Here is a 22678-nt window from a genome sequence, read left to right as displayed (position 1 = left end):
GTATGATCGCATAAAAACAAGTGATGTTTTTATTTACCATAATTATCGCGGTAAGGAACAGTTTGACCATGCCGTTGACTGCGACTGCGATCCCTAAACTGGCAACAACTTCGTTAGTTTACTGAATACCGCAGTAGGCCTAATACATATCGGACTGTCCAAAAGCCTGACCCGGTCACGTGTACTAATGTACTTAGAACATAGTAGTTATCCATGACCTTCAGTCTCCACTTATTTATCTATTATATATACCACAGGCTATGACATCATTCTACCCATGCAGAACGATGCAGGCCGAGCGGTCAGTCGGGGACCTCTATTTGAGTCCCTGACGCGGTGCACGCTGATCAGCCCTGGCTGCTCGTCTTGTGGCTGAAGGGTGCGGCGCGAAATCACGAATAGTCCCCCGTTTCGTTGTCGTCATTAATGCAAAATAAAAACTGTGATATTAATCCAAATTATCTGTAGAGTTCTTAATTTGTTTGGTGGAAGGTGGGTCAATAAATACAATGTGTGCCGCGGTGACATTTTAAGTGCACATGGGTCTACACAGTATTATTTCAGACGAGACATTTAAAGGCAAGACATGCGGATTTTGCTTGAAATGTCACTCAAATGATAACATCCTACAGTCGAGTTTTCGGCAGCACAACCAGAGCCACCAGCAGAGGGCGACAATCTACAGTATATAATAGTCTCGTTTATTTTTCCGCTGCAACTTTGGATAAGTCTGAGCCTATTTGTTTGTGATTAGTCAACTTGATTATATGACACAAAAGCCTGCTCAAACCAATAGATACAGTTTCAGGATGGCATCATAATTACTTTAATTTACAAGGCATTAACAAATTGTTAATGATTAATCAGAATAGGATAACACCAATGACAAATCAGACATAATTGCATTGTATGTTTTGTGAATAGTGGGCTATTAACAAGAGTTCAAAAAACACATCCCGATTACTAAATTATTAATCGTAGGCTTTACTAGGCTTTATAGGCTACTTATCATATTTGTCATAATGTTGAGGTTTACTGATTAGCACTTAGGCTTAGCCTATAAACAATTAGACAAGTAGCATATGAACTTCTAATAATTACGGCCGAATCATCAATAAAGTCATTTTAATCATCATAATATTTTTTAAGAAACATAATCATGTTTCATACAAATTGTGTTGTTCTGTTGAGAATGAGTACCTAGCCACTACACTTTTTCCAGTCTAAAAAGGAATAAGGTGTTAGATATTTGACGGAATCCTAAAATAAATCACGGATGGTTTACGAAGCAAACCTTCAAAGAAATGAAAGTATTAGGCCTAAGGTGTATTATAAATTGTAATTCATTGGTCAAGCAAATAAGACGTTGCCTGACCTTCAGATGCATACACATTAAGCAGTTTAGCGTAAAATTTAAGAAATTTCTACATAAAGTCAATGGTCACCAAATAAGTTAATTGTGTGATAAGTACATGAACAAATGTTGTAACACAGATATGGACGGAGCGCTACTGTGAGGGCAGAGTTTACCGAATTTATGCACATAAACGCGCAGCAAAAGAGCCTAAAAAGTCTAAAAGACGCCAAAGGCGTCAAATTATGTTAGTCTCCCCAATACCTGCATATGTTTTGTAGGCTATTATCATTAATGTTGTTGTTATTATTTTTTATTATGAATATTATAAAAGTAGGCAAAGGTAGGAAATCAGTTTATGTCCCAGTAGGAAATTCTCTTTGCTTGAAATAACGGAATCCTTGAAAGCAGCCAAACCACAACAAACGATTTATTTGTTCACAGCCCTTCATTTTGGCAAGTAGTACAACAGTTTAAAAGAAACACAGCACATATGGCTGGGAAACACGGATTTGTCTACAATCACTAAAACCACCGCCTTTTGTCCTGACGCACAACTGAGTCAATGGGCGCGCGCGTAATTGACGATCCCCTGCTTGGAAAAAAGAAAAAACGAAATGGGCCCCACATGAGAGTATTCCAGCTACTATAAAGCCAAGACATCCTCACACACATGAGCCGACAGAAACACCGAGTGGATGCAACACTGACTGAAGCCAGGTATGCCCAATATTCATAATAATCAATTGTTAATATTTTGTTTCTTTATTTTTTCCCACACAAAGGGTAAAGGAATTTAATCTAAACATTTCCCCCTGTATTTCTTACTGTTTTAACGTCTTGCTTGAGTTTTGTTAAACTTCTAGAGAAGTTGATAATTTTTATTCTTATAAATAAAGCAGAAGTGCTTATTTATGAATTTATACACATCTCTTGGATAATTCTGGAGGACAGGAATCTGTTCCAAAGCTGTTGTTCGATAACACATTAAGTGACTGAGAGACAGTAAAACTGTAATAAACCCCGACCCGTGCGGTGGGGCTCAGAGTCTCAGAGCAGCCTAACATCTCCTCGTCCTCAAGGTGAAGAAGACCATGGAACTGAAGCCGTTGCTCCGAGGCCTGGGCTCCCTGGTGCGGGCCTGCCTCACCTTCCTCTTCGCCCTGGCCGTGCTGGGGGTGATGATCTGGGCCTACGTGCAGGGGTTCCAGCTCGTCACCTCTCCCTACGGCATCATCTCCTTCGGCTTCTACGGCCTGCTGCTCGGCCTCCACGTCCTGGTCCAGAGCCTCTTCGCCTTCATCGAGCACCGGAGGATGAAGGCGCGCACCCAGCCCTGCAGCTACACCAAGACCATCGGCTTCACCGTGTCCGCCTACCAGGAGGACCCCGCCTACCTCCGGGAGTGCCTCCAGTCCATCCGGGCGCTCCAGTACCCCCCCGAGCTGCTGCGGGTCATCATGGTGGTGGACGGCAACTCGGAGGACGACCGCTACATGATGGACATGTTCCGGGAGGTGTTCTCCGACCAGGACCCCGGCTGCTTCGTGTGGGAGAACAACTACCACAGCCGGGACCCCACGGCGGCGGGGGGCGCGGGGGACCAGGTGTGCTACGAGGACCCCGGGAGGAAGCAGGTGGAGGAGTTGATCAGCAGCAGGAGGTGTGTGTGCATTATGCAGCGCTGGGGCGGCAAGAGGGAGGTCATGTACACCGCCTTCAAGGCCCTGGGAGGCTCTGTGGACTACATACAGGTGAGTTGGAATAATGCTGTTAATGATTAGAAGAATAGAATCAGGTGTTACATATTCAGGTACATACAGGTTTGATACTATTAAACATAGTCGGGTGTGTTACAAACATAAGAATCAGATGGTCATGTTGCATAGTACAGGTATATCTGTGCTATAATATAATCATGCATATAAAACATTTATTACAATTATATTATCATATTATAAAATAAAGGTGTAACTCTGTTACAATACTAAAATCTGCGTTAAATATTCTCATATAATTCTGTTCTATAGTACAGGTATAACTGTGTGACAATGATGTAATCATATAATATAGTTATAAATCCAACTGTATTACATTAATAATCATGTTATATAGCATAGGTACTACTTTGTTACAATAATACAATCTTGTTATTTAGTACAGGCATACATTTGTTGCAATAATATAATCATGTAATATAGTACAGGTATAACTGTGTGTTAATAATTAGCCTGTTTTAAAGGACAGGTATAACTGTATGTTATAACAATGTTAATCATGTTTTCTACACATATTTTTAACTATAATATTACATAGATTACAGTTAAACTACAAGGTAAAATTCAGGAAACCATGTGACACCCAAACTGTTTGATGTCGACTTCTAAATAGGTTTGTGACTCAGACACTAAGCTGGACTCGTTGGCTACGGTGGAGCTATGCAAGGTTCTGGAGAGCAACCACAAGTATGGTGCCGTGGGGGGGGATGTGATGATCCTCAACCTCAAAGACTCCTACATCAGCTTCATGAGCAGTCTTCGCTACTGGATGGCTTTCAACATCGAGAGGTCCTGCCAGTCCTTCTTCGACTGTGTGTCTTGCATCAGTGGGCCGCTGGGTAAACGAACACTATCAAATGTTTCGTGTTAAAAAATACCTAGCCCTGAAAACATATTGTCCCTAGGCCGTAATACGTGTTCTGAAGTTTGATGTTTTACTGAAACCTTTCTCTCTATAGGCCTGTATCGGAATGACCTCCTTCAACAGTTTCTGGAGTCCTGGTATAATCAGACATTCCTTGGAACTCACTGCACATTTGGGGATGACAGACACTTGACCAATCGCATGCTAAGCATGGGCTATGCTACTAAGTGAGTGTGTAACTATACTACTAAATCAGTGTGTAACTATGCTGCTAAGTGAGTGTGTAACTACAGTATTCTACTAAGTGAGTGTGTAACTATGCTACTAAGTGAGTGTGTAACTACAGTATTCTAATTGATTGTGTAACTACTAAGTGAGTGTGTAACTACAGTATTCTAATTGATTGTGTAACTATGCTACTAAGTGAGTGTGTGACTACAGTATTCTAAGTGAGTGTGTAACTATGCTTCTAAGTGCGTGTTTAACTATGCTAATAATAAGTATTTTTTACTAACTAGGCTTCATGCAGCGGCACATTGCATTTCTTTGTATATATTTGATTTTCACTGAAGACAATATAGCGTAATAGTAAAGCAAAACAAAACATAAAAACGACTACTTCAACCTTTTACAAATATCCAAAGAGCTCATGTTCAATCCATTAACTCCTTTCAGATACACGGCTCGCTCAAAGTGTTACACGGAAACACCAGCCCAGTTCCTACGCTGGCTCAACCAACAAACTCGCTGGACCAAGTCCTACTTCCGAGAGTGGCTCTTTAACGCCATGTGGTGGCACAAGCACCACCTCTGGATGACCTACGAGTCCATCGTCTCCGGGGTCTTCCCCTTCTTCGTGACCGCCACCATCATCCAGCTGTTCTGGACAGGCAGCCTGTGGGACATCCTCTGGGTCCTTTGCTGTATCCAGCTGATTGGGCTGGTGAAGGCGTCCTACGCCTGCATCCTTCGTGGGGACATGGCCATGGTCTTCATGTCTCTCTACTCTGCCCTGTACATGACCAGCCTGCTGCCCGCAAAGTACTTTGCCATTCTAACTATGAACAAAAGCAGCTGGGGAACGTCCGGCCGGCGTAAGATGGTGGGCAACTACATCCCCCTCCTCCCATTATCAGTGTGGGCGGCCATCTTGTTAGGTGGGCTGTTTTACACCATCTACAAGGAGAGCCAGATGAGCTGGCAGACCCCCGCTAAGAAGATGGAAACTGGCTTCCTTATCTTTGGTTGTGCAGCATACACATGCTACTGGATCATCATGGTGGTTCTCTATTGGGTTTGGTTTCGCAGGGCTTGCAGGAGACGCAGCAAGTCTTACAAGATAGACGTTTAAACCACTAAAGATAAGAAAAAAACAGAGAATGTTTTTAACGTATCATTATCACAATAACAAATATGCCTAATATATTTCCTTTATGTTCATTCATTTGTTCGCCAGTAAAATGTATTGAAATAGTTATTAATTCTACTGAAAGACATCTGTAGAATATAATGCTAGATGTTGAATGTCATGTAACTAAATGGTTACTGCCTGACAAGGGGATGCGGTGGCAAATGAATTACACTGTATTTAGGGCTTTTTAGCCCATGTACCTCAGGATTACAGACGACATATCCACTGGGTTTCGATGCATTTATTTATTTATTGTACTGTGTTTCATGTTATTGGAAGGGGAGTTATTTAGAAAGAAGTGGGATGTTAGGATGTGTTCAGGATATTTAGTTAAAGTTGGGATTGATTTTCAAGGATGCTACAATGATGAATTGGACCTTGCTGTATAACTATTCCTATGCACAGCGACGGCACTTTGGAAAGCAATAGATATGCACTTGAAGGCATGCAGGTCAAATGACTTTAACGATACTACAAAAGGCACATAGAGAAATAGCCTGTAGGTATCGCAAAAACAAGTTAATAAAGAACACTTTAACCCCTGAAGAGGCATGTTAAATAACTGTATAGTTACTGAAAAAACATGAATTGTCAAAATGTTTATTTGTTTTCTATGAAGTACACATCATGTTATCTTGAAATTGTATTACAATGTGAATGTGTTCTGGACAGAAAGATATTTAAATTAAACCGATACATTTTCTTAAATAAACAGACCTGTATTTTTCATGCATTTTTGCCCAATCAGAGCGATCCATGTTCATGTCCATATACGTGCTCTGCTTAAAGGATCACCCAAACCCAATGGTCATATAAAACAACCTTGACACGCCTGGACACGCATTGGGATGGGTGCAGCACATCTGACATTGAGATGAAAAAGAGCAGTTAAATTATATCTTAAAGATTGATAATAATCTGAATAATCTAAGATGGCATCTTGATAGTGTGATTTGTACTTTTGATTGTAAGCAAGTAAATACAGTAATGGTGGGTGGGTCCTGTGCTTTATCTGCTTGGAGGTGTTTTTTTTTTTTTATCTGCTGGGAGGGTCTGGATGTTATAACCTCAGCAAGAGATCCTCAGAGGGAGAAGTACTGAGGAATAAAAAATGTTAATTACTTATGAGTGTACTGATGAAGCCTTTAGTGGTCTATCAGATGTGTTCTTCGTTAATGGTGTAATGATGGAACCTAACGAGCAGAGGGATAATTAGTTAAGAATTCATAACTACAACTCCAAAAATACAAATTAAGGAAATCTTTGAACTTGTTGACAACTTCTTGATGTCACTGTGTTTTGTTTTCAGGGAACTCGGTGGACAGAAAAGTGGTTGTTTGAGAATGATTAGCCAACATTGTTTTATTTCAATGTGAGAAAACAGCATATGGTTTCCAGAGAGATGTTTGACTACCAACTTTTTAGAAACATTGGAAATATGTAGGGATATTTTTAAAGGGGTTTCCAGATTCTACTAATCTACAGTTCCAATTATGTATGGAATTTTCTTGGAGGTTCATTTAGATTATCAAGCAATTATAAGCATAGAAAAATATACCTTTTTCTATCTATTTTGTCTATTGTTATGAAATATGCCAAATAAATATATTCTTCCTATTCATTTCTCACAAAGAATGCATTCGTTGATTGAAATATGAAACATAAAGGGCCTGTTACGTTAGATTATGTGTTAAAAACGTATTTATTTATTATATATTTATATTACTTATTATTTTGATTCAGATTCTATTTGTGTTTTGGTGAGAACTTAATGATGATAGTTCAACCAACTCTAACAGAACTCTAAACATGTTGAAGGTAGATGTATGTATGTTAATTATGGCACCGATTGTACTCCTGATTATCCCTGGAATGCCCTTTGAGACTGTACCTGTGATTAAGGGCTATATAAAAAAAAATCAATTTAATTATAATTAATATTAATAAAAAAATATGATAACATTATGTGATCTACTGAGTAGTACAACATGAACAGCAAAAGAATAGCAAAAGAGGAAAACAGCCCATTGTCTTCAGTCAAACCCATCCCATCCCCGGTTTCCCAACAACATGGGGTCCCGGAGCCACCCGGGAAAAGACTGACCTCAGGAATGACTGAAACGAACATTGGGAATGAGTAAGATCTTTCTCAATCCGGTCTGACCTACTCTGCGGTACGTAAGCAGACTATCTCACATGTCTGGTTAGTGTAAAGAGCAGCATCAACGTTACTCACCCGATTTGTCAGACTGATAACATGCTTTTATCTTATGTGTATATTTGATACATAACTATCAATCGTTATAGATATTAAAAGGATGGATAACCCTAACTATCTATAGATCCCCATAGATAATAATTTAGCTATGCATATCACCTGCAAGATAAAAGTATACGAGACACTTTCCACCATGCAGCTACTTTCAACTGTTTTGTTTTCCACCTGGTCACGTCTCATTGATAAGAAATGGAAATCGTCCTTTGCGCCAACCCTTTTCTTTTTGCTTTTTCTGGAAAGTTTGTTTGAATGAATAGTGAAACGTTTGTGACGTGATGGAACAAATGTTAGTTTGGTAACTAGAGTGACAAAGCCAAGAATCACTTCCCCTACTCTACATCTGGTTCAGATTATCCTGCGCTCCCCACCCTGTCTGGTTCCATTTCCACACACCCTTGGATCAGCCTTCAGGGCACACATGTTGCACCTCCTATGCTTTGCCCTCGGCTGGTTATTCACGGCCAGATCCTAGAGAGGATATTCCATATTCAATGTCTCCTTTAACTTTTGTTGAAAGTAAGAGCAACCCTGGAGAATGTTGAATATGGAAAGTAGACCGCCGCAGGAGTAATGATTGCATTTCTTCAGTCACAGCTGTCTCTAATTTACAAATAATTAGCATTTTACTGGATAAGATATGACTAAGATAAAATCCCAGGAACTCCTACTTTATCACATTTTAGATTCAAATAGTGCCATGTAATGATGACACGAATCAGCCAACCAGCCTGCTCTATCTTCTAATCTTTATCTTCATCTCCCTTTGAGACACAATCTCATTCAATATTCAAACGTCTCACTCTGGTCACTTAGACACAAGCAAACAAAAACAAGACCAGGAACCAAAATATCAAAGACCAAAGATATGGAAATTGATGTGGTGTATTTCATTATTAGTTTTTATAGGTTTTTTTTTGGGGGGGGATTACACTAATGGAGTTGTTTTAGGCACACTGTCCAATAACAATCAAATACAAATACAATGGAAAGGATCACTGTGGTCTGGTTTGGACTAGATCTCTGTGATATGGTGAATGCTATGTATGACCAAAGCGGTTTTACATACACACACATATAAATTTGCATATATATATAGATTATATATATATAGATAGGTATATATATATATGCATATATATATCTACATATATATTATCACTGTTATGTGATATGGTGAACGCTCTGTGTGACAATAGCTGTTTAACCTGTGTTGCCGGTCAGGGAGAAGGCTCACAGCATGGCTGTCCCATCAAGATGAGGTTTATTTATCTGTGGTTCTGCTTGTGTGTGTGATGACACTTCGTCACCTGAAGTGTTTGATGAAACTATGAAGTCGGCTGAGATGGTCTTAAACATGGATCACTGTTGAACATGATTCCTTCCAAACAAAGTAACTAACCGTCTCACCATCAAACTCACACACTAACTAACTGATTGATTAACTGACTAGCCCATTTACCTACTGACTAACCAACCAACCTACTGATTAACCAACAATCAAACTATCTAACTGACTAACCAACAAACCTACTGGAAAACCCAAAACGAACTAACTAACTGACAAACCAATGAACCTACTGGTTAACCAACAAACGAATTAACTAACTGACTAATCAACCAACGTACTGGTTAACCAACAATTAAACTACAGTAACTAACTGACTAACTGACTAACCAACCAACCTCCTGATTAACCAACAAACTAACTAAAACCTTTTCACACTAAAAACGGTATTCCTTTACTTGAAAAAAGGTGTGCACTATAACCCTGGGGAAGCTGGAGTATTTATTATGAATCACTGTGTCTCTGCTGTAGCCTGGCATGGCTCCCGCCTACCAACACACGCAGTTCGGCTCACAAATGTCGCTTCTGGTTCGGGCTTCCTCTCCTGCATCATCTGTTTCCAAGGCAACCAAACAAACCACTGAGAGAGAAAAACGTTTTCAAGCTTTTAAATGTGGTGACTCATGCCAGTTTATATTTAGATGATGTACGAGGGCTTTATAAGACATGCAACACCCTTTCACCCACAAGTCTTTATCACCCGGTGCAGATGGCATTACTCCTTCTAGGTTAGAGTGTATAGAGTTCACTGTGGGCAACAACTGAGAATGTACGTTCAATACATTCCCTCACAGATCCAGGGGATCATGGAGAGCATGTACATGAGTTCGCCCTTTTATTACCGCTTTCTTACATTCAGGCTGGACGTTATTTTTAGAAAGATAATATCCGTTGACACAATATCAGAAATAAATCTATTTACAACCATTGATTGCATTGAGTAATAAAGTAACGTTTACATTTAAACACACTGAACAATAATGTAGAAATATGTGTCTAGGTGCACACAATCTGAGTGCACACATTACAATAGCCTACATATTTGGTAGGCTAAAGATTTTGTAAAATATTTAGATCTAGATCTATTCTATTGCAAGTGGTCAAAGTGAGAGACTAGAGTTTGTATAGCCCAAGGGTGCATTGGCTAGTGAGGTCACTAACACAAACATTAGAAACAACAGAGAGGGCCTACATTGTGATCGATTTGTCATCATATTGTTGAATGAGTGAATACCCTTGGATGGGACTGACAGAAAGTACAACACTGAATGGTTGAGAGGAACTTTGTTCGCTATGCCATCTAGTGGCAGAAAGCGACAATTACAGGCTGTTTGAAATGGATGACGTCACAGAGGGCATAACAGATTTATTGCACACATAAAACTCTCTGCCATGGCATCTTGGACTTCTGTTTCCTCAGGCTTCGTCTCCCTCATGCATGCTTAATGGAGCTGTGCACCAGTACAAAAGCCTGCGTTAACCACAAAGAGTGCAGAGGGATATGTACAGTTTCATAATCCCATGCATCCTTTCTCTATTTATTTTAAGAATATTTAAAAAGTAGTCGTCATGTGTTAAATTCATTCGAGATGAGAGGATATAGTTGAGATTGCAACATATTTTACACATCGATAATAGCTTTTGAACTCATTTCAAAAGGCAGACAAAGTCTTGCATTTCCGGATTTGCAGAGCTGTAGTAGCTGTAGTGTTACCAAGGCTATTGTACAGCGATACCCAAGCTATAGTACCTTAGGTTAGTACCTACCGTAACCTATGATATAGTAGTTGTGGCATTAGGGATATAGTAGTTGTAGCATTGGGGATATAGTAGCTGCAGCGTTACCTAGGATATAGTAGCAGTAGCATTAGGGATATAGTAGCTGTAGCGTTACCTAGCAGTAGCATTAGGGATATAGTAGCTGCAGCGTTACCTAGGATATAGTAGATGTAGCATTAGGGATATAGCAGCTGTAGCGTTACCTAGCAGTAGCATTAGGGATATAGTAGCTGTAGGGTTACCTAGGATATAGTAGGAGTAGCATTAGGGATATAGTAGCTGTAGTGTTACCTAGGATATAGTTGCTGTAGCGTTACCTAGGATATAGTTGCTGTAGCGTTACCTAGGATATAGTTGCTGTAGCGTCACCTAGGATATAGTTGCTGTAGCGTCACCTAGGATATAGTAGCTGTAGCGTTACCTAGGATATAGTTGCTGTAGCGTTACCTAGGATATAGTTGCTGTAGCGTTACCTAGGATATAGTTGCTGTAGCGTTACCTAGGATATAGTTGCTGTAGCGTCACCTAGGATATAGTTGCTGTAGTGTTACCTAGGATATAGTAGCTGTAGCGTTACCTAGGATATAGTTGCTGTAGCGTTACCTAGGATATAGTTGCTGTAGCGTTACCTAGGATATAGTTGCTGTAGCGTTACCTAGGATATAGTTGCTGTAGCGTTACCTAGGATATAGTTGCTGTAGCGTTACCTAGGATATAGTTGCTGTAGTGTTACCTAGGATAAAGCAGCTTCAGTGTTAGTTATATAGCAGCTGTAGCATTTGGGATATAGTAGCTATGGCGTCAGGGACATAGAAGCAGTAGCATTAGGGATAAGGTAGTGTTACCCCAGGGTCAGGAACAGCAGGAGCAGAATGGCTGCCAGACAGGTGGTGAGGAGGGCAGGAGGTGGCAGGAGGAGGGAGTGGGGTGAACCATCAGGCCCCGGGGTCATCCGCCCTCCTGGGAGCACCGACAGGTCAAAGATCTCCTGCAGCTCTGTGTGGCCCACCTCAAGCTGGGGGGTCACTGGAGGGGGGACGGGGGTGTGAGAGAGAGAGAGAGGGAGAGAGAGAGATAGAGAGAGAGAGAGAGAGAGAGAGAGAGAGAGAGAGAGAGAGAGAGAGAGAGAGAGAGAGAGAGAGAGAGAGAGAGAGAGAGATAAGGTGAAAAGTGTTGGGAACAACTGAAGGACAAGATAGATGATCTTGCAAAGTAAAAGGGCGCTTGTGTGTGTGGGTGGGATTAGCAGAAACAGAGCCTGTTAAGTGTGCTTCTGTTGGTGGGTTTGTATCCGTGTGTTTATGACTTTATGTGTATGTGTGTGTGTGTGTGCGTGCGTGCGTGCGTGCGTGCGTGCGTGCGTGCGTGCGTGCGTGCGTGCGTGCTTGCGTGTGTGGTGGCTTTGGGCCGACCCTCTGGTGTGTGTTCAGCGCTGATGGTGCTGACCTGTCAGGTAGTAGTAGAGCCTGACCACGGAGCGCTGCGCGGCGTACAGCTCACACTGGTACGTGCCCTGGTGCCACTGCCGGGCCATGGGGATGGAGTAGAGCCTGTCCTCGCCCGCCGTCACCTCCTCAAACTGATCCACCTTCCGGGTCTCCACCTGCACAGTAGGGGGCAGAGCAGGCCTTGAGTTGCTACAATGCGTCTATATTCCCGGTAGTGTTAGAGTGGTGTAAACGTGTCAGGGGCAAGGTTACGGTTAGGGTCAGGGTTAGGGTAATATTAGTAATAGGGTCTGGGTTAGGGTTAATATTAGGGTCAGGTTTAGTGTTAGTGTTAGGGTCAGGGTTAGTGTTAGCGTTAGTGTTAGGGTATGGGTTAGGATCAGGGTTAGGGTTAGGGTCAGGGTTAGGGTTACGGTAAGGGTTGAGGTCGAGGTCAGTGTTAGGTTCAAGGTTATAGTCAAGGTTGGGGTTGAGGTCAAGGTTAGGGTCAGGTGTTCCAGGCTTACCTGTGATGCATACCTCCAGATCGCCTCAGTGTTGTCAGGCAATGGAAACGGCACATTGCACAACATACGCGTGCCACTGAACTCCATGACGTTCAGCGTTTCCACTTGAAATTAAACACACACACACACACGCACACACACACACACACACACACACACACACACACACACACACACACACACACACACACACACACACACACACACACACACACACAAACACTTAATACAAATTAAGCTCAGTCTCTTAGGAGTGGAGTGAACTGTGTTGAGCTCTGCAGTTAATGTGCTTGGCTCTCTACAGTTCTGTCGAGTTCCAGAGTTAAACAATTTTGAGCCTTAGAGTGAAACCGTGTTGAGCTCTAAAGTTGTTTTAAGCTCCTGAGTTAAATTGTGGATCTGTAGACTGTGTTGTGCTTTCTGAGTTAAACTGTGTTTATGGGGCATACAGGGCACAGAGTGTGGGAGTGAACTGTCACCTTACGCCTACACACAGCAGGCAAGGATTAAAAGAGCAGTAGCTATCCTTGGAAGCTCAGTGTATGATGTACAGCAACACCCCTTATCCTTGGAGTCATTTAGAAATCCTAACTTGCTGCTATAACAAAGCACAGATGATTCTTGTCTCGCGTTTGTGAACATGTTATTGTACAACACCGCTGTAGATGAGTATGTGCGAGACTTGCTTCTGCTACAGTTGCCATCACCCCCTGCTCACCTGGACAGTCCAGGGGGAGGTCACACGAATCGTACTGACAGGTGACACAGTTGTAAACCGCACCCGATGCTTGAAAACCTATTAGTCAAATGAATTCAAATCTCCATGAATGAATGGGTCTTGAATGGCATATTACAATGACCAGTATCTATTATTTTTTTCCAAAGGAATCTAGAGCAGAATGTATCCTTGAATTTATTTATTCTATTTACTCTCCGGTGCTCACTGTCGCAAAACACAAGTGAGGTGTTTCAGGAGGCAGGACGTCCTGTTCCTGGGATGGATGGTTGTTGCAGACCAGAGCCTCAGAGTCTTTCTAACTCATGTTTAAATCATCAGGACCAAAATGGATCCACTGTGTGCTACACGGGTCAATACTGAACCAGGAGGAATGACAGATAACATGTCCTACATTTCTTTTACTTATCTATTATTTTAATTTATTGCATGACAATGTTTATATGTGAAGCACTTTGAGTCTGCCTTCTGTATGAAAAGTGCTATATAAATAAAGTTGCCTTGCCTTGCCTTGCCTACATATATGTATATATTTAACATGTTATATTAATATGTATGTATATGTCATATGGTAACATGCCAGCAATGTGAAAATAACATCATAACTCTGTTAGGAACAAAACATCTACGAACCACATGGGGGGAAGCATCCAGACACTGCAAAACAGAGAAAACAAGACATTAGCTGAAGTGTCAGGGCATCAGGGTATTAAATATTTCATGTTGGATTAGACGACGAAGATGAGAGGGATGTTCCGCTCCTGTGAGTTAACATCAGTAGTGGTCGTAATGTGATCAGGTGTTCATTCACTGTAGCAGTGCAGAGCCAACAGTATGAAGCGGCTAACTAGTTAACATCTGTGGTTTATGCATTACGTCATCGAAGAGGAAGGGGGATGGGGGGGAAGCTCACCCCTCGGCAGTTTGGAGGCATCCGCAATAAACCTGTCTGCTGCTCTCTGCAACCGTTCCTCATACACAGTGTCTGGAGAGAGATAGCAAGAGATTTAGCAAGAGAGGGAGAGAGAGAGAGAGAGAGAGAGAGAGAGAGAGAGAGAGAGAGAGAGAGAGAGAGAGAGAGAGAGAGAGAGAGAGAGAGAGAGGGAAGATAGATGATCTTGCAAAGTAAAAGGGCGCTTGTGTGTGTGGGTGGGATTAGCAGAAACAGAGCCTGTTAAGTGTGCTTCTGTTGGTGGGTTTCTATCCGTGTGTTTATGACTTTATGTGTATGGGATGTTTTAATTCCTGGACTGTTTGCCTTGTTTGACTGCAGGGAGAGACCAACCATCATTCAGCTTGCGGTCAAATTCCTCCACCATGGGCAGGATCTGTTCTTCCAGAATAGTCTTCAGCTGTGCGCTGTAGCCTTCCCCTACGTGAGACACACACACACACACACACACCGTGCTAACTCTAGCATGTGGCTGTACACAAAGTGCATGTACACACACATAGGCACACACATAATCACAGTGAGTCATGGTAAGACACAAGGCATAAAACAGTATTGAAGAAAAGTTTTAAAACCCACTAATTTCCGTCCTCACCCACTCTGCCAGCCTCGATGACCTTCTGGTTGTAATTGAACACACGATCGAGGGTCCTAAAGCAGGAGTCCAAGTTCCTGATTTTGTGCTGAGTGAGCCAGTGGCCCCAGCAGAGCCGCAGGCTGGTGCTCACATCCACCAGGCACTGGTAGCAGCCCAGCGCGGGGGCCCCCAGTAGGCCGACGTGCAGGACCACCAGGACACGGACCCACATCGCACACACGTGAACCAGGCCCGGCCGCATCGCAGACACTTGAGCGACGTGTGAAAACGGGGGCTCGACTGGGGTTTCATTCGCACCCACTGACCCGTACGGATGGCAAGCGGGCAGTCACGTATATGTGATGTCACAGATGAATGATGTCACCGATATTCCGAATGTAGTGGAACATTCCTAGCTTGATAGATCAGATTTGTGATTGTGATGGGACAACATCTGTGCATCACAACACTAGAATTTTGAATGGATTGTAGCACTTATGACGGCCACAAGGCTCCCCCCCCCCCCCCCCCCCCCATTCGCTCCCATTGTCTCCCTGTTTCCTGAGCCTCCCTGCACCAGTTTTACTGCAGCGCTCAGAGAGGGGGGGGGGGGGGGGGGGGGGGGAAGGGTGGGATGGGGTGGGGGGGAATAGAGGGCTGGGATGGGGGGGGAAGGTTGGGGGGGAGTCAAAGCCGTAGAGGAGAGAGTTAAATGCTGGTGTGTAGGGATCAAGTGGGAAGTCTGAGCGATGTAGAGGCTGAAGCCAGCCTCTTCTCTCCTCTAGGGGGGAGAAGGGCGGGAGACGAGAATGACATGGAGAGCAAGAGAAAAGGGGGAGGGATGCTGCAATCAATGGGATCAGGAATATTGGTGTGCAAAGCCTCAATAAATAATAATAACGATCATAATTATTATTATTATTAATTATCATTAATATTATTAATTTTATCATATGTATGATGATAAAAAATATGAAAGGATATAAAAGGGAGAGTGGGATCAAATGTTTCGGGCAATAAAATGCAAACAGAACCAGGAGGGGAATAGAAGAGGAGTAGGACACAGAAGTAACCAGGCAGCCAAGAAGAAGACATGGGAATGACAGAGAGAGAGAGAGAGAGAGAGGGAAGGGGGAGGAAGGGGGAGGGAGAGGGAGACAGACAGACAGAGAGAGCGAGAGAGAGAGAGCGAGAGAGAGAGATGAACAGAGAGAGATAGACGAGAGAGCAAGACAGAGAGCGACATAGACAAATGAGAGAGAGAGAAAAGTGGTGGGACTGCAGAACCAGTCGACTGGTCTGTCCTCCCCCCCTCACCCCCATCCCCCCAGTCCCCAGTCTGTTGGTCTCCATGGTAACCGGACAGGGTGCCTAATACATGAACTTAATATATTTCCAGTGTCGGGGTGAGCTGGATACTAATGCAGTCATCTGTGTCCGCACAGACAAGACGATCAATACGAGGCCGCAGTCTCAGCGCTGCCACGGTCCTACCAGCCCCCAGCCAGTGAAGGAGGTCCCAGTGATCGGCCCCTTTATGCGGCCGCATTTGAGCATGCATGGTGTGATGCAAGGCTAACAGTGTCAACCCGACATAAACAACATGCCTGGTCTTTACAAAAGTGTGTCCACTTTATTCAATGTCCTTTATTCCTCCGGCAAGGTTACACATCACAGTCTCAAAGAGGAGTCTATTTTTTAGACACATTTTCAATATGCACTGCTCGAGTCGTATTTTGATCCTCCCCCGTTTGAGATACGATAATTGAATGGCAAAAGATGAGGTTTAACAGTGGTTGTCTTCTTAATAGTATCATAATAACTGATGCGTAACATACATTGCTATATAAAACTATAAAAAACACTTTCAATGCAGGCAGGCAGCTAGACAGGTACAAAATGTGAATCCATTGGATTGAAGAGATGACGGAATTGACGGGGCCACAACCCTGGGCGGTCTTCCTACAGGTCCTCATTGAGGACTTTATATCAGGAAGCCACACCGCCAGGCCGGTCCCCTGAGTGACAGGCTGGCTGACCTCTGAACAGCTTGCTTTCACCGGGGTTCCCAGACATCGCCGGGCGATCAGAACAGGTCTGAGGGTGGGTGCTGCCCTGGATCAGCCCTGCACTGTGTCTGGGTCCCCAACGCTCTCCCTGCAGACCCAAACCCCCATGCGACGTGCTATAAGATATGCTATGAGATAGTATATACATTATATATATATATATATATATATATATATTGTATATTATACTATAAGATATACTATAAGACGTGATATATGCAATAAGATAAGCTATAAGCTATACTATAAGATGTGGGTTATCTTTAAGATATACTTAAAGATATTCTATTATATACAGTATAAGATGGAATATATACTATAAGATATGCTATAATGTACAGAATAAGATATATACTATAGGATAAACCATAAGATTTACTATAAGATATGCTATTAGTCTCATAGCATATCTCATAGTATATGTTATGGTTGATCCTATATTATAGGACATTTTAGGATACAATACGAGACTTCATCATAGTCTAAGATCAACTAGATTAAAAAAGGCTGAACAGGACGCTCAAGACCACACTCCACTCCACTCCACCACACCATCTCTTTCTTCCTTCCTTCAGCGTTGAAACTGAATGCAGCTCTGTTCCCGAGGACCTAACCTGTGACCTTTAACCTCACAGGTTAAGGGTCTCAGGGACAGAGGGGCATACTGGAGAAACACAATAAAAGAACCTGACATGTTGGAAAATGTTTCCAATGATGCGCTACGATGCCGCGGCGAGACAAAGACATGACCTAATGCCAGGTTCTGCTGCGCCACAGGAGCTCCTCACTGGTTCCTGGGGAAAAACACAGAGCGGCATTACCACCACTTATTGGGGCATCAAATAGGGCATAAAGAGCAGCTATAATTAATGTTTTAAGACTAAATGTTCTGACCATTATGTGTTTCACAGCATTCATTCGTATTTGTACAATTTGTGTGCAATGACGTGACAGACGCAGACGTGCATTTTGTTTTGCCTCACATACGCTGTGTATATATATATATATATATATATATATATATATATATATATATATATATGCTGTGTATATGAGGCAAAAAGGTTATTTATTAACATATATTCACTGATCAAGAAGAGACAAAAACCTTGTTGCAATTTGACGCAGCTTTACTATGTACCTACAATATGACTTTCAAATTAAACTGAAACTTAAGTCATATCATATGACTAAGTATTTAACTTACCTAGATGATATGAGTTGGATGCTTACATGAAGGAGGAGATAAGAGGAAAAGATCAGACGAGATAAAGAACAGAGGAGCTAATCTTTAATGTCTGCCCCATTTAATCTCCAGGCCTAATAAAACCTGGAGCACTATGGCTACATGAGACATGAAATACCTTGTCCAGTTCAGGAATGCAGCTAAAAACGAATACTTAATATCGAAATTGGCTTTTTGGTTGAACCTTGAATGTAATGTAAATCTAAGTGCATCTTGGAGCAGGTCCATTTTGTAGATTACTGCCACCTTCTGGTAGACACATTGCATGGCAAATCTTGAAGGGAATCTATTCTATTGCACACCATTCAAATAACTTCTGAAAGACAATTTCCACTGTAATCTCTGCATTCAATTTGCATGGGGTATATTGTTTAGATATTTTCCTGCATAAGGCTGTTGGTTAATTATGTTTTTTTTATGACATTCAGTTAATAAATAACTGATAAACTTAATAAATATCCAATTGACATAATACAAATCAGGCTAAATCATTGGTCAGCACTGACCAGTCGTGTGTCTGGACAGCGATTAAGAGGAATTATAATATTTCCCATCGTAATCCGTTTAGAATTTGTGCTTGAAAGTAAATAAATTTAAGCTGTACAAGTGAACAGAAACATTTGTTAATAATATGAAAACAAATGTCTGCTCTTGAAGTAACACAAGCTCGGGGCGACTCGAGGAAATACAGCATTATTGTATGACGCCTGTGCAATCTGTCACAACATTAGTATAAAATACTCATTGTGTTTAGTAGAAAGAGATTGGCAAATCTTAATAAATCAAAACATAAAATTCAGAAATAATAAAGAAAAATTATGCAAATAAAAAGAGAATGGAAAGTATCTTATCTGGAAGAATCAGATCAAATGTCTCCAACACAGTTGAACCAGAACATTTACAACTGCACCTCGTCTCCGTAAGAACCCATCAATAGATCAACCTGGACGACAGCACCATTACAACCATTTTGACACTAAAGTTTGTGTTAAAAACGATCATAGGAAGAAGAAGCACAGACGTTATTGAATAAAAACTCTTTTTGGACGGTTAAATAAAAAGAGAGAATTAATGGCGTCTCATCGACCCATCTTTGATTTGAAAGGAATTGAGCCTCCAGCTTATAGTGTTCTTCCAGCTTCCTTTCTCTGTCGGTCTCTCTCTTTCTATCAGTCTCTCTCCCTCTCGGTCTGTCTGTGTGTCTGTCTGTCAGATGGCGGGCTATGCCAGGGCCAGACACAAAAGCGTCAGATACATTACAGACAATAGTATTGATTACATTGTTCTACTCTCTGGCAAGCTGCCACTCACAGCGACACCGCAGCCCGCCATTTATCCTGCAGGGGCGGCCGGTCGTAAAAACACAAAGACGAGTAAAGCGAAACGCTTACCTGCAGGTGCACATGCCTCCCCCTACCTGACAGCCTCAGTTACCCCCGTCTTCTGCTCCACTCCTCCTCCGCTCGCTCCCTCTCTGTCTCTGTCTCTGTCTCTCTCTCTGTCCCAGTCTCTCTCTCTATCTCTCTCTGTGCCTATTTCTTTGGTAATGAACGTCTTTTCCAAGCATGCATTGTACCTCAAAGTCTCCTCCTTTCTCCCTAACTCTTCTCCCCTCTGTCCCTCTCTCTCCCCCTTCCCCTACCTCTCCCTCTCTCTTGCCTTCACCCTTTCATCTCCCTCTTCTTCGTCTCACGTTTTCGGAGCGTTGCGTCTCTGCTCGCCCCCCCCCCCGCCCCCCACTCCCCGCCATCCAGCCCCCCTCCCCCATGCAGTCTGGGCGGTACGTGCGTACGCTCTTGTGCGTATGCACATGTGTTTACACAATGTGTGTGTGCACAATGTGTGTGTGAGAGAGAGAGAGAGAGAGAGAGAGAGAGAGAGAGAGAGAGAGAGAGAGAGAGAGAGAGAGAAAAAGAGGGACAAACTGTGAAAAATAATGCAGTTCTCCGGGGTGTGTGTTTATCGATGACTGTTGGTGTGTGTTGGTTGATTTTCAGTGTGTGTGTGCAAGTGCACATATGTCTGTGCGGGCACATGTGTGTGCACGTGTTTTTGGCGTGTGAGTGAGTACGTGTACGTGTGCATGCTTGTGTCTGGCAAGCAGAGGAAGTGTGTGTGAGCCAGTAGGGGAGTCAGAGAGGCAGAGAAGCAGAGACGCAGGGGGGAGGGGGGAGGGCTGGCGGGGAGAGGGGGGAGGGTCAGCAGCATCACTAATAGGATGAAAATTGAGAGAAAATGCGAAGCCCGGGAGTCTCGTGAACCTGAGAGCGAGAGCAGTAGATGAGCGGCTCTCTTGGAGTTTACAGCCTTCACACCGCCCGTTAAAGAGCGCTCAATGGATCAGGCGCCGGCGTCCTATGCAGTAGATGGATGGGAAACATCATCTTTAATTATTTCCAACACACCTGGGGAATGTCCCCGCAGAACTGTAGAGGCCATCGTTGTTTAGAGCACTTTAAGAGGTATCCTTCTTAAACAACAATGTACACATTTCAGTCTGCTATGGAAGAAGGGCTTGGGTTGGCTTTGAAGCATGTGAGCAGTTATGTGCCACACCACTTCACTTGTTTTTATGGATTTCGCTGAACAAGGCTTGTGTTTGTGTTGAATTGATGCTGGAGCCCAGCTGGGAGATGTGTTCTAACGTGCGGCAGGTCAGCACAGCGGCACAACCCCAGACCCAGTGGGACACCATAGTGGATCTAACCCCACCGGCTGGCTGCTCTGGGTTGGGTGTAAACACAACGTCTGATGCTAACGCAGTGATCAGGATCTGTTCTGGGTTGAGTTTAACGACAACAGCTGATTGGTCAGCTCTGTGATCACGATGCGATCAAAAGATGATATGTTCATCTAATATTTAATGTTCATGTTCCCATGTTTTATGTTATGCAACATCCTATGGATCTATAATGAATCATTATTACATAATGTAGAATGTACATTATATCTAAAATTACGTTTAATATATAATGTAACATTATGCAACAGCCTAATGTATAATGTAACATTATGTAACATCACGCATAATGTAACATTATGTATAACATCATGTTTAAAGTAACAGATAAATATTTGGCTCTGGCAAATGGAAACCGATTTCTTTCCGTTAACACCTTGTTCCCCCACGCTGCCAACCTCAAACTGTACATGTCAGCCGCTGTGTCACAGCACGGCCAGGGTTTGGGATTTAATGTTGCAGCCCCTTAATCCCTGGCGCTAAACGTGACGTTCTGTAACACATCAAAGCAGTACTGCAGCAGCTTTACACATTGTGTGTCCTGTCGTCGGGTGAAAAACCTGGTTAGCTGGAGTACATTATAGCCCTGCATCACTAGCGGGTACTTCGAAGTTAAAAGAAAAATAATAATACACACTTCGGATGGACATCATTACGGCCTACACTCTGATATCACAACCATGGACTAGTGGTTTGTTGTGTGCGTGTGTGTATGTGTTGTGTGTGTGCCCCTGTGTATTTGAATATATGTGTGTGTGTGTGTGTGTGTCCCTGTATGTGTGAGTGTTTTTGTGTGGGTGTGTCTATGTGTGTGTGTGTGTGTGTGTGTGTGTGTGTGTGTGTGTGTCTGTGTGTGTGTGTGTGTATGTGTGTGTGTGTGTGTATGTGTGTGTGTGTGTGTGTGTGTGTGTCTTTGTGTGTGTGTGCGTCTGTGTGTGTGCGTCTGTGTGTGTGTGTGTATGTGTGTGTGTGTGTGTGTGTGTCTGTGTGTGTGAGTGTGTGTTTGTGTGTCTTTGTGTGTGTGTGTGTGTGTGTGTGTGTGTGTGTGTGTGTGTGTGTGTGTGTGTGTGTGTGTGTGTGTGTCTGTGTGTGTGAGTGTGTCTGCAGCTCCACTCTGCAGTGCCACTCTGAGACAAAGCACGGGGAGTGTTCCACAGGGGTGACATCATCAGTCTGGGATGGTGGCTGCTGCTGCTGCTAGCTTACTGCTGCTAGCTTACTGCTGCTGGCGCGCGCACACACACGTAAACGCACACACACACACACACACACACACACACACACACACACACACACACACACACACACACACACACACACACACACACGCACAAGCCAAAGTTAGAAAAAGGGCGTCGCAACCATGCCCTTGATACCTGCCTGTGTCGGTAAGTAAGAGTGACTGAGTGAATTGTGACTGAGTGAGTCAGTGACTGTGTGTGTGTGTGTGTGTGTGTGTGTGTGTGTGTGTGTGTGTGTGTGTGTGTGTGTGTGTGTGTGTGTGTGTGTGTGTGTGTGTGTGTGTGTGCGTGTGTGTGTGTGTGTGTGTGTGCTGCATCTCTTTGTCATTTCCCAGGCTTTGATAAAATGACTT

At 42.9% G+C, this 22678-nt stretch overlaps 2 protein-coding genes across 5 annotated transcripts; one reads left to right on the top strand and one right to left on the bottom strand.

Annotated features, from left to right (window-relative positions):
• Window positions 1-1766: 1766 nt before the first annotated feature.
• On the bottom strand, window positions 1767-15319 carry spaca6 (sperm acrosome associated 6). Of its 4 annotated transcripts, XR_009528173.1 has the most exons (10): window positions 15048-15319; window positions 14786-14872; window positions 14414-14485; window positions 14134-14157; window positions 13483-13560; window positions 12765-12868; window positions 12257-12413; window positions 11656-11836; window positions 9309-10502; window positions 7847-9260 (listed from the first exon to the last, which is right to left on the bottom strand). XR_009528173.1 is itself a non-coding variant. In XM_060065873.1 (9 exons), the coding sequence occupies exons 1-9, from the start codon at window positions 15289-15291 to the stop codon at window positions 3074-3076; spliced, it is 972 nt and encodes a 323-aa protein (XP_059921856.1). In that variant the 5' UTR covers window positions 15292-15319; the 3' UTR covers window positions 1767-3073. The 4 variants fall into 4 exon arrangements, 3 of the variants coding, with proteins under 3 accessions (XP_059921856.1, XP_059921855.1, XP_059921857.1); XM_060065873.1 differs by lacking the exons at window positions 7847-9260; window positions 9309-10502 and adding an exon at window positions 1767-3098; XM_060065872.1 differs by having other exon boundaries at window positions 7847-10502.
• Window positions 2449-6138, top strand: has1 (hyaluronan synthase 1). Its single transcript, XM_060065835.1, has 4 exons — window positions 2449-3108; window positions 3746-3971; window positions 4092-4224; window positions 4673-6138. The coding sequence occupies exons 1-4, from the start codon at window positions 2449-2451 to the stop codon at window positions 5346-5348; spliced, it is 1695 nt and encodes a 564-aa protein (XP_059921818.1). The 3' UTR covers window positions 5349-6138.
• Window positions 15320-22678: the final 7359 nt, after the last annotated feature.

The sequence above is a fragment of the Gadus macrocephalus genome, chromosome 11, assembly GCF_031168955.1.
Source record: "Gadus macrocephalus chromosome 11, ASM3116895v1".
In the NCBI taxonomy this organism is placed as follows: Eukaryota; Metazoa; Chordata; class Actinopteri; order Gadiformes; family Gadidae; genus Gadus; species Gadus macrocephalus.
This window is presented reverse-complemented; position numbering and strand designations above follow the sequence as displayed.